The sequence below is a fragment of the Aureococcus anophagefferens genome (assembly GCF_000186865.1).
Source record: "Aureococcus anophagefferens unplaced genomic scaffold AURANscaffold_3, whole genome shotgun sequence".
Taxonomy (NCBI): domain Eukaryota; class Pelagophyceae; order Pelagomonadales; family Pelagomonadaceae; genus Aureococcus; species Aureococcus anophagefferens.
The window spans coordinates 829070-849823 of NW_008705563.1; the positions used below are offsets into that span (position 1 = coordinate 829070).

The window sequence follows — 20754 nt, forward strand, 5'->3', positions numbered from 1 at the left end:
CGCTCGGTGATGAGGCGCTGCGGGACGCGTCGACGCTGCTGCGGTTTTTGCGCGCGCGCGAGGGCAAGGTCGGCGACGCCGCGGCCATGTGGCGCGACACGCACGCCTGGCGGCGGCTGCACATCCCCGCGGCGCTCGGAGAGATCGGCGCGTTCGGCGACGCGCGCGCGCCGCTCGACGCGCAACGGAGCGACTGGACCTGGGCCATGTTCCGCGACCCGACGCGGTGCGCGTCGGCGCGCGCGGCGCTGGCGCTCAAGCACGGCCACGCGATCCGCGCGCCGACGCTCGCGCGCGACGGCTCGCCCGTGCTGGTCTGGCGCATCGGCCAGCTCGACCTCGCGGGCTGCGCGCGCGAGCGGCTGCTGGACGCCCTGTGCCTGCGCCAGGTCGCCCACATGGAGGACGGGCTGCAGGCGTCGCGCGCGATCTCGCGCGCGGAGCGGCGGCTCGTCCGCTGCCGCGTCGTCGTCGACCTCCGCGACATCCGCGTGCTCAGGACCTTCGCCTACGTGAACAGCGGCCTCAAGCCGACGATGCGCATCGGCAAGGCCTACTTCCCCGAGGTGACGGCGTCCGTGACCATCGTCAACGCGCCCTTCGGCTTCGAGGGCCTCTGGAAGGTCGTGTCCTTCTTCCTCAACGACCGCATCCGCGCCAAGGTCTCCATCGTCGGGTCCGACTACGCCGACGCGCTCCGGGACCACGCGATGATCGACGACATGGCGACCATGCCCAAGTCCCTCGGCGGCGCCGCGGACGACTACGGCGCGCCCGAGCCCGTCGCGCAGCACGCGGGCGCGGCCGTCGACCACGACGACCCCTTCGTCAAGGTCAAACCCGCCGACGACGACGAGCCGCCGCCCAAGTAACGCGTCGATGCGAACGCTTAGAGCCGCGGCGCGATATCGGCCCGCGCGCTAGCCCTTCGGACGCCTGATCGTCGAGATGTAGTGCACGTTGTTGCCCCGGATGAAGCAGTCGCCGTACTTGGCCTTGAGCTGGCCGTCGACCTGCGGGCGGCGCGGCGCGTCGGGAGCGGCGCGCGGCGCTCGAACGCGCGGCGCCGTCGCCTCGGCTCGATCGGCTCCGCGCGCGCGCGCGCGCGGCCTCGAACGCGGCGCGCGGCGCGCGCGCGCGCGGTCTCGCGTGCGCCGCGTCGCGCGTATTCCTCCGTCTGCTCCATGGCGATGTTCATGTAGCCGTCGAGGCAGGCGAGGATGCCGCGGTAGCTCACGCCGGAGTTCAGCTTCACAATGACGGGGCGGCCGAGCACGGCCTTCAAGAAATCGGACGGCTGGTACTTCGACGCCGCGGCGGCGGTCTCGTGCGCGGCCATCGATGCGATGGGGCGGCGCGGCGTCGAGGCGGCGCGCGAGGAGGCTCGGCCGGCGAGCTCGAGTGGCAAGACGATGGCTCTGCGGCAGCGCGTCCAGCCGACGGATGCGCCGCCGCCGGGCATCGTCGAGCTATGCGAGCAGCTCGACGCCACGGCGCCATCCACGCGCTACGCGCTCACCAAAACTACCATCGAAGCGCTCCGCGACGACACCAAGCGCCCGCGAGCGCCGTGGTACACGAAGCTGCTGGTCTGGCGCGTCGTGCGCGACCTCTTCCTGCCCGAGGGCTACCCGGCGAGCGTGGCACCGGGCTATGGAGCGTACCAAGCCTGGGACGTCGTCCAGGGGTTGAGCAGCTACGTGCGGGGCAATCTGGCGTACAAAGCGACGCTCGAGGGCCTGGGCGTCGGCGACGTCGAGGCGTCCGCGATGGCGGGCGCGGTGGCCAAGATCGCGCGCGACGCCAGCAGCATGGTCGCCGGCTTGGCGTTAGCCTACGGCTGCAGCCGCGATTTCGGGCGGCGGGTGCGGCAGTGGCGGCTCGCGGCGGACGTCGCGAACGACGTCGGCATGACGGTGCAGATGCTCGCGCCGATCGTCCGCGGCGGCGCCTACTTCGTCCCCCTCGCGTGCGTCGCCGCCTGCTGCCAGTGCGCCTGCGGCGTCATCGCCGGCGCGACGAAGGCGTCGATCAGCGCCCACTTCGCGAGGGGCAACTTCGCGGAGCTCGTCTCCAAAGAGGGGTCGCAGGAGACGTTCGTCAACATCCTGGGCCTCCTCGGCGGCTACGCCTGCCTGACGCGCCTGAACGCGTCGGCGACGGCGGTCTGGGGGAGCTTCGCGCTGCTGACGGCGCTGCACGTCGTCGCGAACGTTAAAGCGGTGCGGACCGTGACGCTGACGACGCTCAACGAGCCGCGCTTCGCGCTCTGCTACGACGCCTTCGTCGCGTCGACGTCGCTGGCCCCGGCGGCCGTCGGGGCCGCCGAGCCGCTGCTGCCGCCCCTCTTCAAAGGCCGCTGGACGCTCGGGGCGAAGGTCGCCGACGCGGCGCCGCGGGACCTCGCGGCCGCGATCGCCGCAGCGTCGCCGGACGACGCGTTCCTGCTCGTCGGCGACCTCGTCTACCTGGCGCCGGCGGCGACGGACGGCGACGTGCTCGAGGCGCGCTTCTGCGTCGCGCGGGCGCGCGACGGCGTCGGCGTCGACGCGGCGAAGGCGGACTTTGGCCGCTTCGCGCGCGCGCTGGACGCCGCGGGCTGGGACACGACGGCCCAGCTCCTCGACGTCGACCCCGCGCGCCTCGACTGGGGGCCCTCTTTTAATCGCATTTGATGACGCCCTCCTTGAGCTTCGCGGACACCAACGTCCAGATCTTCCCCAGGCTCAGGTCGCCGGAGTACATGTCGTTCGTGAGGCAGTTCTGCTTCCCGTAGGTGCACGCGAAGGCGAGACATTCCAGCGCCGAGTCGTACTCGAGGTCCCAGGCGCCGTTGAGGTCCCGGAAGGCCGCGGCGTTGAAGAGGCCGTCGACGACGTCCGGCGACGCCGGCGGCCCGCCCTCGCGCAGGTTCTCCGGGAGCGCCGAATGCACGAAACCGCCGCCGGACATGGCCGCGAGGTAGCCGCCGCCGAAGGCCATCAGCGCGACGCGGATCGGCAGGAGCAGCGCCGCGACCGGCGCGACGACGGCGCAGAGCAGGAGGCCCACGGCGTGGGCCATGCGCACGGAGCGGTGCGCCTTCGCGAGCCCCGTGCCCGCGCTCGCCGGCGGCGGTTGCGGCCGCACGGGCGGCGCCGGCGCGCGCGTCGGCCGCGACCGGTTCCGCGCTTCGCGCTCGCGCGCGAGGGAGGCGAGGTCGACGGCCATCGTTTGACGAGGCTGTGCGGACGACGAGAGAAGAGGCGCCGCGGCTGCGACGGGGCTGCTAGGGGGTGAACATTACTGCATGTTACTCGACGAGGTGAATGCTGAACCGCCGAATCGAGCTGTTGGTCCGGCGCCGTCGACGCCGACGCCACAAGCTCGCGCCGAAGCTCGAGCTGTTGGACGCGCCGACACCGTCGACGCCGACGCCGCAAGCTATGTCGGAGTTCCGCAAGTTCGCGACGCAATTGGAGGAATGCGAGCAGCGGCTCAAAGACATCGCGCCGTCGACCTGCAAGCTGAACGCCATCGAGCGGCGCCAGGCGGCGGCGCGGGTGACGGAGCGCACGGCGGACGGCGGCGACCTCGGCGCCCTCGGCGCCAAGTTCGGGCGGCGGCTCGAGGAGACGGAGGAGCACTGCGACGGCGCGTACCTCGAGGCCGTCGCCGCGCTGCGCGCGAAGCGCGACGCCGCGGCCGCGGCGGCGATGGAGGACGAGGCGGACGTCGACGAGGCCGCGGCGGAGCGCGCGGCGGCGCTCGGCGCGGAGGTCGCGGCCCTCGAGGCGCGGCGGCCGGCCCACGTGTCCCTCAAGCCGCGCTACGGCGAGGGCATGCGCGCCAAGGTCGCCGCGGCGCTCGAGCGCCTCGGCGAGCTCCGGGAGACGGCGCGCGAGCTCGGCGAGGCGCTGGAGATCGACGTCGCGCGCTACGAGGACGAGGTCGCGCTCGAGCGGGGCCGCGAGGCGGCGGCGAAGGCCTCGGAGAGCGAGCGCGCCGACGCGGCGCGCGCCGCGGCGCTCGAGGCCGCCGCGGAGGGCGAGCGCGAGGCGGCGGCGCGCCGCGCCGCCGAGGCCGACGCGGAGCGGGCGCGGCGCGCGGCCGCGGACGACATCCGGCGGGACCGCGCGGCGCGGCGCGAGGCGCGGCGCCGCGCGGAGGCCGCCGAGCGGACCCAGGACGAGGAGGCCGCGCGGCGCTGGAAGAAGGGCGTCGACGCCGTCGAGGAGGCGCTCCGCGGGGCAGGAAAAGAGTGCGAAATTCCCAACTTCAAAGGCTCCTATCTCGGTCGTTTTCCACTCGTTTCGGCTGATTTTTGGACGAGCGATCATCGCTCGGAACGGTCTCGAAGCGTGGATGCTTTTCCCGGAACGCGCGCGAGCGGAACACTCACGTTGAAGCGAACTTGAATCACTCTTGTCCTGCCCAGGCGCTCCGCGAGCTCCGGGCCGCGTGCGCCGAGGACTCGGACTATGGCGGCGCGGTCAAGGCGCTGATGAACATCCTCGGCGCCGTCGTCGAGAAGCCCGACGACGACGCGCGGCGCAAGCTCCGCTGCGCCAACGAGGCCTTCGCGCGCGACGTCGACCGCCACGCGGGCGGCCGCGCGTGCCTCTTCGCGAGCGGCTTCATCCTCACGCACCGGTCCACGGCCGCGCCGGCGCCGGACGGCGACGAGGACGACGACTGGGTCACCTGGGAGTCCTTCCTCATCCTCCGCGAGCCCGACCCGCTCAGCGACGGCTTCGACGCGTGGACCGCGTGGTTCGACAACGTCAAGGCGTGCCACGAGCGGCTCTGCGACGAGTTCCAGGCCATCGCGGAGGTCGCCAAGGCCCACGCGGGGGGGCTGCTCCAGGGCGAGATGCCCGCCTGGGCCTCGACGCGGCGCTCCCTGTACTGAGGCGTAACCCATCGTACCGCTCGCAGACTGCAACCTGAGGTTAATTGTTGGTTGTTGTCGCACTTTTGCATGCGATGGCTCGTGCTTCCGCACGCTGATCGACCCGCAATGGTTCACGCGTGCATCTGCATGCTGATCGTCTGCGCGACGCAGGCTCTGCAGCTGCGACGATCGCACAGCTCACTCCCGCGCCGTGTGCTGCGCCGCAATGCAATGCCAGAGCTGCCCTGGGCCGCCGATGCGGGCGTCAAGCAGAGCAACGCCCAGACGCGGCGCAACGCCCAGACGCGGCGCGCCTGGCGGCGCGCGCGGCGCGGCGAGGTGCTGCGCTTCGGCGGGCCGGCGCTGGCCACGGTGCTCGCGGACCCGCTCATGTCCGTCGTCGACGCGCTCTGCTGCGGCCGGAGTTGCCCGACGCTCGAGCTCGCGTCCCTGGGGCCGGCGCTCGCCGTCTTCAACTTCTTCAACTACTTCTTCTTCTTCCTCAACGCGGCGACGACCGTGCGCGTGACGAAGGCGCTCGCGAACGGCGACGACGCCGGCGCGTCGCGCGAGCTCGGGCAGACCGTCGCCGTCGCCGCGCTGAGCGGCCTCGCCGTCGGCGCGGCCGTGCTGAAATCCGCGACGTCGCTCGCGGCGGCGACGGGCTGCCGGCCCGAGCTCGTGCCCGTCGCCGCGGCCTATCTTCGGGTGCGCGTGCTGGCGCAACCTTTCGTCCTGGCGTCGATGGTCGCGCAAGCCGGTCTATTAGCGCAGCGCGACGCGCGGACGCCCTTCGACGCCGTGCTGCTGGCCTGCGCGTGCAACGTCGCCGGCGACCTTGTGTTGGTCCCGCGGCTCGGCGCCGTCGGCGCGGCGTGGGCGACCCTGGCGTCGCAGGTCGCCGCGCTGCCCGCGCTGCTGGTTCTGTCGAAACGACGGAAGCGCCTGTCCGCGCTGCCGAGGCTCCCCAAGCTCAAGAACCTCGCGCCGCTCGTCGCCGCGGCGAGGCCCCTCTTCTGCTTCGAGGTGGGGCTCTGCGTCTGCTACGGCGCCGTGCAGGTCCTCGGGTCGCGGTTCTCCGTCGCGTCGACGGCGGCGTTCCAGGCGCTCTGGACGCCCGCCGCCTTCATCTTCTTCATGTCCTATCCGCTGAAGCAGGCCGCGGCCGTGTTCCTGCCGGCCCTCGCGGCGGAGCCGGACCAGACCGTCGGCGCGCGGCCCAAGTCGAAGGAGTTCGTGAAGGTGCTGTGCGGCCTGGGTGTCCAGGTGGGCCTCGTCATGGGCGCGCTCACCTGGGCCTGCGCGCAGAGCCCGGCGATCTTTACGCCCGACGCGTCGCTCCACGCGACGATCCGCTCCTTCGCGGCGCCCGCGGCCGCGGCGTCGCTGATCCTGCCGTTCTCGCAGCTCGCCGAGGGCGCGCTGCTCGGCGCGGGCGACCTCGGCTTCCTCGGCGCGTCCCAGATCCCGAACGTCGCCGTCACGCTGGGCGGCGGCGCGTTGCTGCTCCGCGGCGACGCCGGCGTCCGCGGCGCCTACGTCGTCCTGCTGGCCTTCTACGGCTCCCGCGTCGTCCAGGGCCTGCTGCGGGTCTTCGTCGCGCGGCCGCCCTGGCGCAACTGGCGCGCCTACGCGCTCGCGCCCGCGGCGCTCGCGGCGCCGACGGACCTGGGGGAGCGCGAGATCCCGTTCGACGGCGCGTTGTAACGCAAGGTGCCGTAAGGTTGCCGCTCGCCGAATCCATAGGAATGCCGCAGCCCCTGCCTTCTCTTCGGACTTTACTAAGTGTTACAGGTTCGGCAGCCCGACGCAGCCCGCGCGGAGGTAGTCGCGCACGAGCATGCCCGTGACGTCGTGGCCGTCGCTCACGTGCTTCCACGCGGCCTCGCGCGCGTCCCACTTGTAGGTCTGGCCGCCGGACACGGGCGACAACAGCTCGACGACGCGCTTCTCCGGCGCGAGGACGAGGCGGAACGCGCCCATGTTCGCCGGCAGCGCGATGACGAGCGACAGGTCGTCGTCGGCGCTCATCTCGACGTCGAGGGGCTCGAAGGCGGCGGCGACGCGGTCGCGCAACGCGTTCGCGCGGTCGAGCCACGCGTCCACGCTCTCCTCGGGCGCCGCCGGCTTCGCTTTGGCGCCCGGCCGCCGCTTGCGCCGCCGCGGCTTGTCGGCCTTTTTCGTCGGGTCGACGATGGCGCCCATGGGTCCAGCGTCGGGCGTGCGGAACGACGCGAACGGTCGCAGCGGTGCTGCGAACGGTCGCAGTGTCGTCGACGGTAGCCGTCTCACGAGGCTTGGCGCTCGCCTGAGCTGGCCTCGCAGAGCTTGCATCGCGCTCTGCGGAGCTGGGGCCGGTTGCCACAGCTCGCCAACGCTGAAGCAAACACGGGCTCGCGGAGCCATCCTCGCGCGCGTTTGAGTCGTCCGCGACGCCGCCCCGCGCGCGCCCGAAGCGAAAGCATGTCGTACAACAACGGGCCGAAGCCCAAGCTGTCGCGCGACGAGAAGAAGGCGAAGCGGCGCAGCGCGCAGAACGCCAAGCTCGAGCAAAAGTCGAAGCAGGAGGCGGCCCACTTCTGGCAGTGCGCCGGCCGCGGCGGCGACGCCGTGCCCCGCCTCGGCGCCGCGGAGCTCTTCGCGTCGCAGTCCACGGGCATCAACTTTTCCCAGTACGAGGCGATCCCCGTGACGCGCGGCCGGGTGTCCGAGGCGGACGTCGCGCCGCTGCCTTCGTTCGCCGCCGTGAAGAACGTGCCCGGCTGGCTCAAGCAGACGCTGACGGCCCCGGACCGCATGAACTACGACACGCCGACGCCCATCCAGAAGCACACGATCCCCCTCGCGCTCGCGGGGCACGACGTCATCGCCACCGCGCAGACGGGCTCGGGCCAGCGTCGAGCGACAGGAGTGTTTTTTCACGTGAATTTCGCCCGAAGATGTGAAGGAATCCGACCCCGTCGCACTTGGTAGGCTCGGGCAAGACCGTCGCGTTCCTCCTGCCGTGCGTGACGTCGGCCGCCGCGGCGCGCAAGGCCTCGCGGGGCGGCGGCGCCGCGGCGCCGTCGACGTTGGTATTAGCCCCGACGCGCGAGCTCGCGACGCAGATCGCCGACGAGGCCGTCAAGCTCACGTTCGACGCGCCGAAGTCGAGCAAGAACTGGTGCGTCTGCTGCTACGGCGGCGCGAACGCGCGGGGCCAGCTGGCGCGCCTGGCCCGGGGCGTCGAGATCCTCGTGGCGACGCCGGGCCGCCTCGTCGACTTCCTCGAGCGGTCGAGCGACCGCGGGCCCCTCGTGTCGCTCGAGAGCGTCAGGTTCGCCGTCCTCGACGAGGCGGACCGCATGCTCGACATGGGCTTCGAGCCCCAGCTGCGCAAGATCGTCGCCAAGCTCCCGGCGGCGCGGGAGCGCCAGACCCTGATGTTCAGCGCGACCTTCTCGCCGGCGGTGCAGCAGGTCGCGCGCGCGTACCTCGACGGGGCGCGCGTCGCCGAGGTCACCGTGGGCCGCGTGGGCTCGAGCGTCGCGTCCATCGAGCAGCGCCTGGTCTTTTCGCCCGCGTCGGACAAGCGGTCGAAGCTCGAGCTGCTGCTGCCCGTCCTGGCGCCGGGCGAGAAGACCATCGTCTTCGTCCAGAAGAAGCACGTCGCGACGTGGGTCAAGCGCGAGCTGGCCAAGGCCAAATTCCGCGCGGAGGACATCCACGGCGACCGGTCCCAGTCCCAGCGGGAGGCGGCGCTGGAGAGCTTCAAGCAGGGCCGCTGCGACGTCCTCGTGGCCACGGACGTCGCCGCGCGCGGCCTCGACGTCAACGACGTCGCGCACGTCGTCCAGTTCGACCTGCCCCAGGACGACTTCGACACCTACGTGCACCGCATCGGCCGCACGGGCCGCGCGGGCAAGACGGGCGTCGCGACGGCCTTCTTCGTCCCGGGCTTCGAGCCCAAGCACGGCAACCAGGCGCTCCACCGCGACCTCCTGCGCATGCTCGAGGAGAACAAGCAGCAGGTGCCGCGCTGGTTCCGCGACGTCGGCGTCGGCAAGAACGCCCGGGGCGCGGCCACGCAGGCGCCGCGCAAGGCGCCGCCCGCGCCCGCGCCGCCGGCGCCGGCGAAGAAGAGCGGCCGCCGCGACGAGCCTCAGCCGCCGCCGGCCAAGGCGCCCAAGCAGCGCCGCGACGACCGCCGCGACGACCGCCGCGACGACCGCCGCGCGACGCGCCGCCGCCGCCGCCGCCCCTCGAGCGCAAGGCGCCGCCGAAGCGCAAGGGCGCGCCGCCGCCGCCGCCGCCGCCGCCGACGGAGTTCGTCAAGAAGCCCCGGGGCAAGGGCGGCAAGGGCTCCTCCAAGGGCGGCGCGCCGCCGCCGCCGAAAAGCGAGCCCAAGGGCAAGGGCGGGCGGCGGCCGCGGCTCCGGCGGCGACGCGCCGCCCGCGCAGAGCGGCCGCGGCCGCGGCCGCGGCGACGGCGGCCGCGGCGGCCGCGGCCGCGGCCGCAAGGGCGCGCGCCTCTCGGCCTAGCCGACCACCTCTCTCTCGTTCGTGACTTTCGTGTTCTAATCGTGACTTCGACTGTGGTTTTATGTACAGGGCACACGGGGGCGGGGGTCCTTGGCGACCCTAGTAGACTTCCACGTGGTAGCGCTTGTCCTTCTTGAGCGCCTTGACCCAGTCCTTGAAGACGAGCCCCTTCTTGTCGCAGACTTCCTCCAGCGCGGCCTCGATGCCCGGCTGCATGCCCTTGAGGCCGCAGAGGTAAAAGTGGGCGCCGTTGTCGAGGCGGTCGAAGATCTCGTCCGCGTGCTCGACGATGCGGTGCTGCACGTACATGCGGCCGCCGTCCTCGTTCGTCTGCTCCCGCGAGATCGCGAGCGTGAGGTCGAACTGGTCCGGCTTGGACGCCTTCGCGGCGTCCCAGAGCTCCGGGTAGAGGATCGAGTCCGACGTCGGCCCTCCGAAGAAGAGCCACGCGCGCCCCGTGAAGGCGTCGTTCGCGGGCGTCTGCTCGTCGAAGAGGCGCTTGACGAAGCCGCGGTAGGGCGCGACGCCCGTGCCCGTCGCGACCATGATGACGTCCGCGTCCGGCGACTCCGGGAGCAGCAGGCCCTTGCCCACGGGGCCCGTGAGCGCGACGACGTCGCCGGGGCTGCCGTCGCAGAGGAAGTTCGAGCAGATGCCCTTCTTCGCCGGGTCCTCCTCGCCCGTCTCCGGGTCCACGTAGACCGCGCGGCGCACGCAGAGCGACACGGAGTCGCCCGCGCCGTCGTCGCCGTAGCGCGTCGACGCGATGGAGTAGAGCCGCTGCTGGTGGGGCTTGCCGCCCTTGTTCCCCGGCGGCACGACGCCGACGGACTGGCCCTCGACGTAGGGCAGCTTGCCCTCCGTCGTCATGACGACGTGGCAGATCTCCCCGGGCGCGTCGGGCCCGATCGCGCGCTTCACGCTCCGGATCGCCGACTTGTAGGGCGCCGTGGGCTTGAACGCCGTCTTGGGGATCTCGGCGTACTCGAGGAAGTCGAGGGTCGGCGCGGCGGGCGCGTCGGGCAGCGCGACGGGCGCGGAGGGCGCGATGGGGATCGCGGCGGCGCCGTTGGCGGGCGCGGCGCCGTTAGCGGCGATCTGCGCCTCGAGCTCCTTGATCTTCAGCTGCGCCTCGAGCTCGGCGATGCGCGGCGCGTACGCCGCGAAAACCTCGAGCTTCGCCCGCTCGACGGACATGACGGTCATGCGGTGCTGCTTCGCCAACAGGTCGATCTGGGGCCCCGCGCTCTCCTTCGAGTACTCCGCGCGCGTGTCGCGGGCCAGGGGCGTGTTCGCGGGCGGCCTGAGGCCGTTGACGCACGCCAGGACGGCGAGGAGCTTCATCGGCGCCATCATCGCGTTGCGGCAGCGCGCGCAGATGACGAAGCCGGCGGCTGCGGCAACGCAGTTTGCGGAATTCTGTCGGACTGAAGATCTTGCTCCAGGGCAAAGTTGGACACCAGCATCGACCGAGGGTATCCGTGATAAAACGCGCTCAAACAGGCCGTCCACCAGGCGTCGTTGCGTGCTACTTTGCTCGTCGCCGGTGGTCCCGCGCGGCGGCCATGGCCCTCGCGGAGGACAGCAGCCAGCTGAAGCTCGACGGGATCATCGGGTTTTCCGGCTCCGTGCAGGACGGCGTCCACGTCGTGCGGAGCGAGCACCTGCCGGGGTCGCGCGAGTGGATCATCTACCCGCTGGGGAGCCTCGTCGTCGTGCGCCAGACGGGGACGGGGTCGCGCGCCGTCGTCGCCTTCCTCCAGGGCCACAGCAACGACGTGAGCTGCCTCTGCGTCTCCGGCGACGGCCGGCGCCTCGCGTCCGGCCAGGACTCTCACCAGGGCGTCGCGGCGGACGTCATCGTCTGGGACCTCGTGGAGGCCTGCGAGGGCGCGCTCGCCGGCGAGAGCGCGTCGGAGAAGGTGCTGCTGCATCGCCTGCGCCAGCACAAGGGCAGCGTCCAGGCCGTCGGCATCAACTCGACGGATTCCCTGCTCGCGACGCTCGGCGGCCGCGACGACAACGCGCTGGTCATCTGGGACCTCGAGAGCGGCGAGCCCATCTGCGGCCAGCCCGCGGCGGCGGACAACGCCCTGGCGCTCCAGTGGCTCCACGGCAACCCGGACCGGCTGATCACGTGCGGCGCGCGCCACCTGCGGGTCTGGCAGGTCGACGTCTCTTTGCCGAAGCTCCACGCCATGGACGCGCTGCTGGGCACGCTCAAGCGCGTCATGCGCTGCATCTCCGTGGGCTCCGACGACGCCTTCGCCTACGTCGGCACGACGACGGGCGAGGTGCTCAAGTTCGCCATCGACCGCGACGGCATCCAGCTGCCGAACGACCCGGACCGCGTGCGGCCCATGCTCAAGGCCGTGTCGCCGAAGCGCGTCGGCATGGGCGTCCACACGTGCCAGTGCCTCACGAACCCGCGCACGGGCAACGACAACGTCATCGTCGGCGCGGGCGACGGCACGCTCCTCCTCCTCAACACGGACCTGAACGCGATCGCGAACAAGAAGGAGCAGCTGTTGGGCGCCGTCACGAGCATCTCCATGCCGAACCGCGAGAGCGGCCAGTTCGTCGTCTGCACGGCGGAGGCGAACCGCTACCGCGTCGCCGTCAAGGACTGGCAGGCGGACCTGGTCGCGACGGCGCACGTGGGCAAGGTGAAGGACGTCGTCTTCCCGCCGAACTTCAGCGACGTCTTCGTGACGTGCTCCGCCGGCGGCGACATCCGCGTCTGGAACACGAAGAAGCGCGTCGAGCTCCTGCGCATCCGCGTGCCGAATCTGGAGTGCGAGTCCGTGCTCATCACGTCCTCCGGCGGCGAGGTCGTCAGCGGCTGGTCCGACGGCCGCGTGCGGTCCTTCTTCCCCGAGAGCGGGAAGCTCAAGTTCGTCATCAACGACGCGCACACGGACGGCGTCACCGCGCTCGCGATCGTGCCCAACCAGGCGCCGTCGTCTTCGTGGAAGCTGCTCAGCGGCGGCCGCGACGGCCGCATCCGCGGCTGGCGCGTGACGACGTCCCACCAGGCCATGCTCTTCAGCATCAAGGAGCACCGGGGCATGGTCACGGCGCTCAAGGTGTCCGAGGACGGGTCCAAGGCCGTCTCCGCGAGCGCGGACGGGTCCTGCCTGAGCTTCGACCTCCACACGCAGGTGCGCAAGCTCGCCTTGTTCGAGCCCAACGTCTTCACGAACGTCGCCTGGCACCCGGACGAGAGCCAGCTGTTGACGACGGGCTCGAACTACAAAATCACGTACTGGGACGCGTACGACGCGTCGCGCATCCGCGTCGTCGACGGCTCCTTCACGGACGAGATGACGGCCCTCGACGTCGAGCCCAAGAGCGGCGCCTGGTTCGTCACGGGCTCCGCGGACAAGACCGTCAAGTTCTGGCACTACGACGACGGCATCGCGTGCGCGCAGGGCATCGGCCACTCGAAGCGCATCAACTCCGTGAAAATCTCCCCGGACCAGGCCAACGCCATCTCCGTCGGCGACGAGGGCGGCATCTACATCTGGTCCCTCGACGAGGCCGTCAAGCCCACGTGCGACTGAGCGCGCGCGGGTATCGTCCGCGCTCGCTCCGCCTCGCCCTCCCTCTTCCCCGCCGCCCCTCTCCCCCCAAGAACAAAAAGGCCCGTCGCCGCCGCGGACGGGCGCCGAACAAAACAAAAAAAAGCCGCCATGTGTAACGTCTTGGCCATCATCCTAGGCGACTTTGCGTCCGTTTCGCCTTCAACGGTAGTGGACTTCTCTGGACAAGCGCGCACTGAAGTAGGAGCCAATGGTGGGCATGAAGGTGGACCTCCAGCACGAGGGCGAGGACGGCTGCCGGCGCGTGACGTTGAACGAAAAGTGGCAGAAGAAGCGCTGCGGCCTGCTCTTCAAGGTCGCGGGCCTCGCGAGCGAGGACGAGCTCATCCTCTCGAGGCAGGGGTCGTCGAAGGTCCTCGACCTCGCGGCGCCCATCGGCGAGGCCCTGCGCGACGGCGAGACGTACGTCGTGCGCCAGCGGAGCGTCGCCGCGGCGCGGTCGGCCATGGCCCTGCCGGCGGCGCCGTCGGGCGCGCACCCGCCGGCCGCGGTCGCCGCGGAGGCCGCGGCGGCGAAAGACGCGGAAGCCGCCGCGCGCAAAAAAGAGGAGGAAGCCCGGGCCCTGGCGGCGAAGAAGCGGGCGCGCGACGCGGAGCGCGCGGCCCAGGCCAAAGCCGGCGCGGCGCCGCCGTCGAGCGCCGCGCTCAACCGCGAGGCCGCCGCGGGGCTCCGCGAGTCCGGAAACGAGAAGTTCCGCGCGGGCGACCTCGAGGCCGCGGAGCAGTTCTACAAGGTGGCCATCAAGGCCGCGCCCGGCGACGCGCGGTCGCGGGCGAATCTCGCGGCCATCGCGCTCAAGCAGGGGCGCTTCGTCGACGCGGCGCGGTACGCGGCGGCCGCGCTCGAGCGCCAGGAGCGCGAGCCCAACGTCGGCAAGTGGTGGTTCCGCCTCGGCCGGGGCCAGCACGGCATGAAGCGCTTCGCCGACGCGCTCAACTCCTTCCACAGCGGCCTCCAGGCCGCGGACGCGACGCCGGGGTCGCAGCTCCGGAACGACCTCGCGAAGGCCATGGAGACGGCGGAGAAAGCATTGCGCCAGCAGTGGGCCAAGGTCGCGGAGCTCAGCGGCCGCGCGGCCAAGGAGGAGGGGAACCGGTCCACGTACCGCTGGCTCACGGAGTCGCTCCTCGACTGCGACCCGACGAACGTCTACGCCGGGGCAGCAAAAGAGAGCGAACTTCCCGACTTCAAAGGCTCCTCTCTCGGCCGTTTTCCACTCGTTTCGGCTGATTTTTGGACGAGCGATCATCTCTTGGAACGGTCTCGAAGCGTGCATGCTTTAGTTGGAACGCGCGCGCGCGGAACACTCACGTTGAAGCGATGTTGAATCACCCTTTTGCTGCCCAGGTCTACGCGCTCCAGCAGCTGGGCGCGCTCGCGCTCGAGGAGTGCGTCGGCCCCGTCGGCCGCCGCGACGCGAAATTCGCCGGGTTGGCACCGCCGGAGGACGACGCCGCGGGCGAGCGGAGCGACGACGAGGCGCCGGAGGTCGGCGCGGGCGACGACCCGGCGTTCGCCGTCGAGCTCCTGCGGTTCGTGAAAAAAGGCGCGGCGCACAAGGAGGTGCGGCGCGCCTACCCGGACGCCATGCTGCGGTCCATGCGGCGCAAGCGGTTGCGGCGCGTGCGGCTCGCGCTCGAGCTCGGGCTCCGGGCGTTGCTGGCCGACCTCGCGGCGCGGCGCGAGCCCGAGCTCCGCGAGCCCGCCGTCGCGTCCCTGGGCAACATGCCGCTCCCCGAGGACGAGTCCACGCTCAACGAGGTGCGCGCGGGGTTGCACCTGGCCCTGGGCAACTGCCACCGGGCCCTCGGGGCGCCCGCGCACGCGGTCGCGCGGCATTTCACGAACGCGTGCGAGGCCGGCACGAAGAACGTCGTCGCCTGGAGCTCGCTGTCGCAGACGCTCCTCGACATGGGCGACCGGCGGTCCGCCGCGGCCTGCCACGCGGGCGCCGTGGAGCGCGGCGTCTGGGAGCACCCCGCGCAGCGGCCGTGCGGCTTCGCGCGGGGCCTGGGCAGGGGCCTCAAAGGCGGCGGCTTCTGGGACCCGGCGCGGGCGCCGGACCTGCTGCGCGCGCTCCGGGGCGCCCGGGCGGAGATCTTAGCCGAGGCGTCGGCGCTCATGCGCGGCCACGCGGCGCTGCGGCGCGGCGCCGCGGGCGACCTGGGCGGCGTGCCGCGCGCGCGCGTCGCCGGCGAGGACATCGACAAGGTCTTCCGCCCCTACGCGTCCAAGGCCCTGGAGGCCGGCGGCGAGTGGGGCGACTTCGGCCTGCGCTTCAACGGCATGACGAACACGCGGAACTGCGCCGCGTGCCCCGTCACGGCGAACGCGATCGCGTCCTGCGAGGCCGCGCACACGGCCGTCATGGGCAGCGCCTACTTTTCGCTGCTCCAGCCGAAGACGCACCTCAAAGCCCACTGCGGGCCGACGAACCTGCGCCTGCGCATGCACTTTGGCCTCTTCGTGCCAAAGGGCTGCCGCATCCGCGTCCACGACGAGACGCGCGCGTGGAAGGAGGGCGAGTGCCTCCTCTTCGACGACAGCTTCGAGCACGAGGTCTGGAACGACTCCGACGAGCCGCGCCTCGTGCTGATCATCGACGTCTGGCACCCGGACCTGAAGACGGACAGGCAGCGGCTCAAGCACCTCGACGCGGCCCAGAAGACCAAGTACAAGATGCTCAAGATGGGCCACGTCGAGGACACGGAGGAGTCGGGGCACTAGCGTCTACGCGGGTTAGTCGGCCAAACGAGGCTCAGACCCGGCACGCGTCGCGGTACACGTTCCGCGGCGGGCAGCGGCTGAAGGGGTGGGGCGCCGCCGCGTCGTTCCAGGCCGCCGCGTCGACGTCGTAGGCGTCGGCCGCGCCCTCGGCCGTCGTCCCCCACCTCGTCCGCCCGTCGCGGACGCACGCGAGGCGCGCCGCGAAGGACCCCGTGAAGTTCGCCACGTAGTGGTCCCGCACGTAGTGGACGTCCTGGAGGTGGTACTTGTAGCGCCCGATCGGCACGTGGAGCTCGTGGCGCAGGTACGTGAGCCGCCCCGCCACCAGCCCGTGGCCGCCCTTGCACGACGTCGCGTTGAAGACGCGCGCCGCCGCGTCCGCGGCAAAGTCGCCGAAGGCCAGCGCCAGGTTCGTCGGCGACGCCGCGTAGTAAAAGTCCGGCGCGCACTGGTCCCAGGCCCAGAAGCGCTCGAAGCGGGAGAGGCCGCCGCGTCCGAGGTCCGTCGTCTTCTGGGGCACGCACATGTTCGCGAAGTAGAGCAGCTTCGGATTCAGGCGCGACAGGTCGAAGTCGCTGAAGAAGACGACGTCGAAGCGGAGGGCCAAGAACCAGTCGTAGGTCCCGGGGAACGACAGCGCCAAGCGGATCGCCGCCGCGAGGCTCTCGAAGCCCGCGGTCGACGCGCGCCGCGGCGCCGCGGGCACGGCCGAGAACCGCACCGTGCCGACGTTCGGCCCGAATTTGAAGCCGAGCAGCACGCGCTGGAGGTCCAGCGCGGGCTCGCCGGCGTCGTCGCGCTCGCAGCCGTCGAAGTCGGCCCACGTCGCGGCGCTCCAGCTGTGGCCGACGACGTCGAAGGCGACGGCCGGGTTCGCGCGGACGACGGCGCCGTCGAGCAGGGGGAGCGCGTATGTCTGGGCGCGGTACGCGGAGCTCGTGCACGACGCCTTGGACGCGCGCGGCCCGAGGCCGTGGAGCAGGATGGCGCAGCGGACTTGTGGGGGGTGCGCGGGTTCATCGCGGGTTCCGTGGAGCGCGCAAAAGGCGACGGCGGCGACGAGGACCCATTCGACGACCGTCGGCCGGCGCATCGTTTTCGACGGCCGTCGGCCGGCGCGTCGTTTTCGACGACCGTCGGCCGGCGCGTCGTTTTCGACGACCGTCGGCCGGCGCGTCGTTTCTCACCGCATCACGACGCGCTGGGCTGCCGTCTGCGGTCTGCCATCGTGCTTGACATTGCGGCAATCGCCCGCGTCTCGAGTTGTTGAAGTTCAATAAAATCGACGCCCTCGAGGTGCGTCGCCGCGAGAATCGCGCATGGCCTGCTAAATCGAGCCGTACCGAGCACGCAATGGGATCCCTCTACAACCTGGCCAAGACGGCGGCGCAGCGCTGGCCCGGCGCCGTCGCGCTGCGATCCCAGAGCGAGCACCTCGTCATGTCCTTCGCCGCGCTGGAGCGCGAGGCCAACGCCATGGCCGTCGTGCTGTCGACCAAGTACGCGCCCGGCACGGCGCTCGTCAGCGACCTGCAGAACGTGGCGCAGAACGTCGTGCTCCAGGTCGCCTGCTCGAAGCTCGGCGTCGCCTACGCGACGACGAAGAAGCTCAGCGGCCTCGAGAAGCTCGCGGAAACGGTCGAGATCGCGGGCGTCGTCCACAGGGACGACGACAGCGAAATAAAAACCGCGGTCGACAAGCCTCTCTCCATCGCAAATTTACAGGCGCTCACGAACATCATGCGCGAGGCCCAGGAGGAGGTGGCGACGCGCGACCGCGCGCCGGACCACGCGTACTTCAACTCGACGACTCCGTTGACGAACGACGAGATCGACCGTCTGGCGGCCGACGCCGCGACCCACCTCGAGCTCGCGCCCGGCGACGCGGCCTGCGTGTCCGTGACGCTCTGCCACGCCTTCGGGATCGGCTCGGCCGCCGCGGCGTGCCTCTCGGCGGGCGCGGCGATCGTGCTCCCGAACGTCGACGGCATCGCGGGCTGCGGCGTGCCGTCGGAGCGGGCCGCGGCGACGATGCTCGCTTTGGAGGCCGACGCGTGCACCGTGCTCTACGCGGACACGCACACGCTCAAGGCGCTGCCGGCGGACGCGGCGCTGCCCGCGCTGCGCGGCGGCGTCTGCAAGGTCGCGTCCGGGAGCGACTTCCTGGCGCGGTCGTCGCCCTTCGCCGGGCGGGACCTGTGGACCCTCGGGAAGCGCGACTAAAAAAGGGCTGGCGTCGTTCTTCGCGACGAACAAGGTTTCCGCTGGCGTCGTTCTTAGGTGGGTCTCTCGGGAGTGGGCTCTTCTCGCCGGCGCGGGGGGGGGACAAAGCGGGGAAGGGCGTCAAGTGGCCTAGGACACGACCCGCGCCGGGGGCAGCGCCTGGAGGATCTCCAGCGTGCCCCAGAGGTCGTCGAGGTTGCCGCTGGCCTCGTAGGCCTTTTTCGCCGCGTAGAGCCTCGAGTCGCCCTTGAGCGCCAGGGGCTTGAGCACGCGCTCGCCGCGGGACCGGAGGCTCTCGTTGCCGACCTGGCCCGGGCCCGGCACGCCCCCGAGGTCGTCGTTGATGAGCTTCTCGAGCTCGGGCACGAGGAAGGAGTCGCTGGGCGCCTCCCAGTTCTCGCGCCCTCGGATCTGGCGCTGCACGGGGCTGTTGAGGCCGCCCTTGAGCGGCGTGGCCCCCGCGCCCTCCTCGGGCAGCGTGATGTGGCCCGCCTTCTCCAGCTCGTAGAGGAAGACGAGGAGCTCCGCGCGGATGTCCGCGGCCTTCTGGGCCTCGTCGGACATCTTCGGCTCGGGGTCGTCCTGCTCGCCGCCGGAGAGCCGCGACCCCGTCGGCCGGGGGCCCGTCGCCTGGGGCGGCGGCGAGAAGGTCGGCGGCGGCGGCGAGAAGCCCGCGGCGGCGGGCTTGGGCGCCGCGGGCTTCGACGGCGGCGGCGCGTAGGTCGGCGTGGGCTTGGGCGCGGCGGCCGGCTTCTGCGGCGGCGGCGCGTACGCGGGTTTCGACGGCGGCGGCGCGCCGTAGGCGGGCATGGTCGGCGGCGGCGCGGACGGCAGCGGGTTGCCGCCGGGCGTCACGGGCACCTGGGCGGGCTGGGGCATCGCGTAGGCGGGCATCGCCGCGGGCGCGTGCCGCGCGGGCGGCTGCTGGGTCCGCGCGGGGTCCGGCGCGCCGCCCTCGCCCATGGAGTGGAGCATGGCCTCGTAGGACGGCGCGTTCTTCTTGTCCAGCGCCTTCTTGTCCAGGATGAGGTGGAGGTGGTCCGCGAAGGCGTCCGACGTCATCATGACGCCCGCGGTCTCGGCCGCGTTCTGCTGCGACATGTGGAGCAGCTCCATGGCCTCCCTCTGGAGGGCCTTGAGCTGCTGCGCCCGCTCGACGAGCGTCTTGTTGAGGTTGTCGCGCTGGTTCTCGAGGAGCGCCTCGCGGAGCTTGTGCTTGTCGGCGATCATCTTGAAGACGACGACGTGCCAGTGCTTGAAGGCCGTGTGCTCCTTGATGCGCACGAGGCGCATGAGGATCTTCGAGAGGAGGGCCTGGTTGCGCTTGAAGGTCACGGCCTGGAGCTTCCAGACGGACCAGCCCATCATCATGTAGTTGCCGCACATCTTCGACATGATCTTGATGAGCAGGTCCTTCTGCGCGCCCGTGGCCCGGGCGAGGGCCGCGGCCGCGGCGTCCTCCTGGCGCTTCTCCGCGTCGGCCTTGTACTCGATGGCCTTGGCCTCGAGGTCCGCGAGCTCCGCGATGAGCTTGTCCTTGAGCTCGAGCTTCGCGAAGAGGTTCCACTTCTGCGTGATCGTCTTCCACGCGATGAAGCCCTTGTTGAGCTGGGCGTTGTAGAGCCGCTTGATGATCTTCTTCATCTTCTGCTGCTGCATCTTGTGGCCGAAGGCCTGCTTCGCCCACTGGTTCCAGCCGAGGCGCGCGAGGCCCTGCGTGAGCTTCGTCATGATCTTGAGGATGAGCTTCCGCTGCGACTCGGACGCCGCCCCCAGGCTCATCTTCGCCGCCTCGTCGGCGCGGCGCTGGGCCTCCTCCTCGATCTCCGCCGTCTTCGTCGTGTACTCCTTGAGCTCCTTCTTGAGCTCGCGGATCTTCGCCTCGACCTCCATCTGGTGCATCTTCACGGTCGCGTTGTACCAGGCGGACCAGGCGACGAAGTACTGCATGTTGCCCAGGCGGCCGAGAATCTTGGCCATGACCTTGCGCTTGTGGTCCTCGCGCAGGCCCTCGAGCTTCGCCTTGAGCCGGTCGCGCTCGAGCGCCGACTCCTCGGCGTCGCGGCAGAGCTCCGCGATCCACTGGTCGTAGGCGGACCTACGCAACATCGAAGTGGGAACGGTCGCCGTCCGCGGCCCGGGCTCTCGAAAGGCGCGCGCGTCCGCTGCGCCGGCGCGCGCCGCTGCTTCTGCAGGTGGTTCTCGACCATGCGGCTCGTGACCTTGCGCGACGACGGATTCATGCTCGGCTTCGCGCTGTGCAGCGCCTTTTTCACCGTCGGATCCATGGCCGACCCGCCGCGATCCCCGCGGGCGCCGGGATCAACGACAGCACGGCGACCGCCGCTTCCACCGTCCGCTATGCAGGCCGACTGGGCTGCTGGGGCGCGCTGATTGTCGATGTATCTTGGGTAATGCGGTAATTAGCGACTTGCAACTTGACTCTTGTGGTAAATAAGCCGGTTGCTTATGACGACCTCGGCTCGCACCGTGCCGCAGCGCGGCACGCGGAGCCTGCGGCACGCGGACCTGAGCGGCTTCCCGGCGCCGGCGCAGCCGCAGAAGACGTCGCAGAAGCGGCGGCCGGCGCCGGTGAAAACGGAGTCGCCCCGCGCCGAGGCCTACCGCGTGGCGCTGTCGACGGCGCGCCAGGAGGCGGCGGCGGCGCGCGCGGCGGCGCGGCTCTGCGCCGAGGCGCTCGTGGAGCAGGAGCGGCGCTTCGGCCGCGGCGGGGGCGACGTGCACGAGGGCCGCGGCCTCATCCACGAGGGTCTGTCGGCGGAGGTCACGGAGCGGCTGTTCGAGGGCG

General features: G+C 71.5%; 6 protein-coding genes across 6 annotated transcripts; 3 read left to right on the forward strand and 3 right to left on the reverse strand.

Moving 5' to 3' along the window:
* Positions 1-920: 920 nt before the first annotated feature.
* AURANDRAFT_21376 (hypothetical protein) lies at positions 921-1339 on the reverse strand (the record flags this gene model as incomplete). The annotated part of the gene is made up of 2 exons (XM_009035786.1): positions 921-1013; positions 1118-1339. 2 exons carry the CDS (start codon positions 1337-1339, stop codon positions 921-923), a joined length of 315 nt encoding a protein of 104 aa, XP_009034034.1.
* A 6180-nt stretch (positions 1340-7519) lies between these two features.
* AURANDRAFT_1175 (hypothetical protein) lies at positions 7520-8895 on the forward strand (the record flags this gene model as incomplete). The annotated part of the gene is made up of 2 exons (XM_009035271.1): positions 7520-7769; positions 7847-8895. Coding segments are annotated over 2 exons (1299 nt in total), but the record flags the coding sequence as incomplete, so codon positions are not given.
* Positions 8896-9436: 541 nt separating this feature from the next.
* FNR4 (hypothetical protein) lies at positions 9437-10778 on the reverse strand (the record flags this gene model as incomplete). Its single annotated transcript, XM_009035785.1, has 1 exon — positions 9437-10778. The coding sequence occupies one exon, from the start codon at positions 10747-10749 to the stop codon at positions 9493-9495; it is 1257 nt and encodes a 418-aa protein (XP_009034033.1).
* A 180-nt stretch (positions 10779-10958) lies between these two features.
* Positions 10959-12956, forward strand: AURANDRAFT_21121 (hypothetical protein; the record flags this gene model as incomplete). The annotated part of the gene is made up of 1 exon (XM_009035403.1): positions 10959-12956. The coding sequence occupies one exon, from the start codon at positions 10959-10961 to the stop codon at positions 12954-12956; it is 1998 nt and encodes a 665-aa protein (XP_009033651.1).
* Positions 12957-13185: 229 nt separating this feature from the next.
* AURANDRAFT_61626 (hypothetical protein) lies at positions 13186-15722 on the forward strand (the record flags this gene model as incomplete). Its single annotated transcript, XM_009035404.1, has 2 exons — positions 13186-14142; positions 14343-15722. The coding sequence occupies 2 exons, from the start codon at positions 13186-13188 to the stop codon at positions 15720-15722; spliced, it is 2337 nt and encodes a 778-aa protein (XP_009033652.1).
* Positions 15723-17983: 2261 nt separating this feature from the next.
* Positions 17984-20367, reverse strand: AURANDRAFT_70827 (hypothetical protein; the record flags this gene model as incomplete). The annotated part of the gene is made up of 2 exons (XM_009035784.1): positions 17984-20043; positions 20067-20367. The coding sequence occupies 2 exons, from the start codon at positions 20231-20233 to the stop codon at positions 18075-18077; spliced, it is 2136 nt and encodes a 711-aa protein (XP_009034032.1).
* Between the last annotated feature and the right edge of the window lie 387 nt (positions 20368-20754).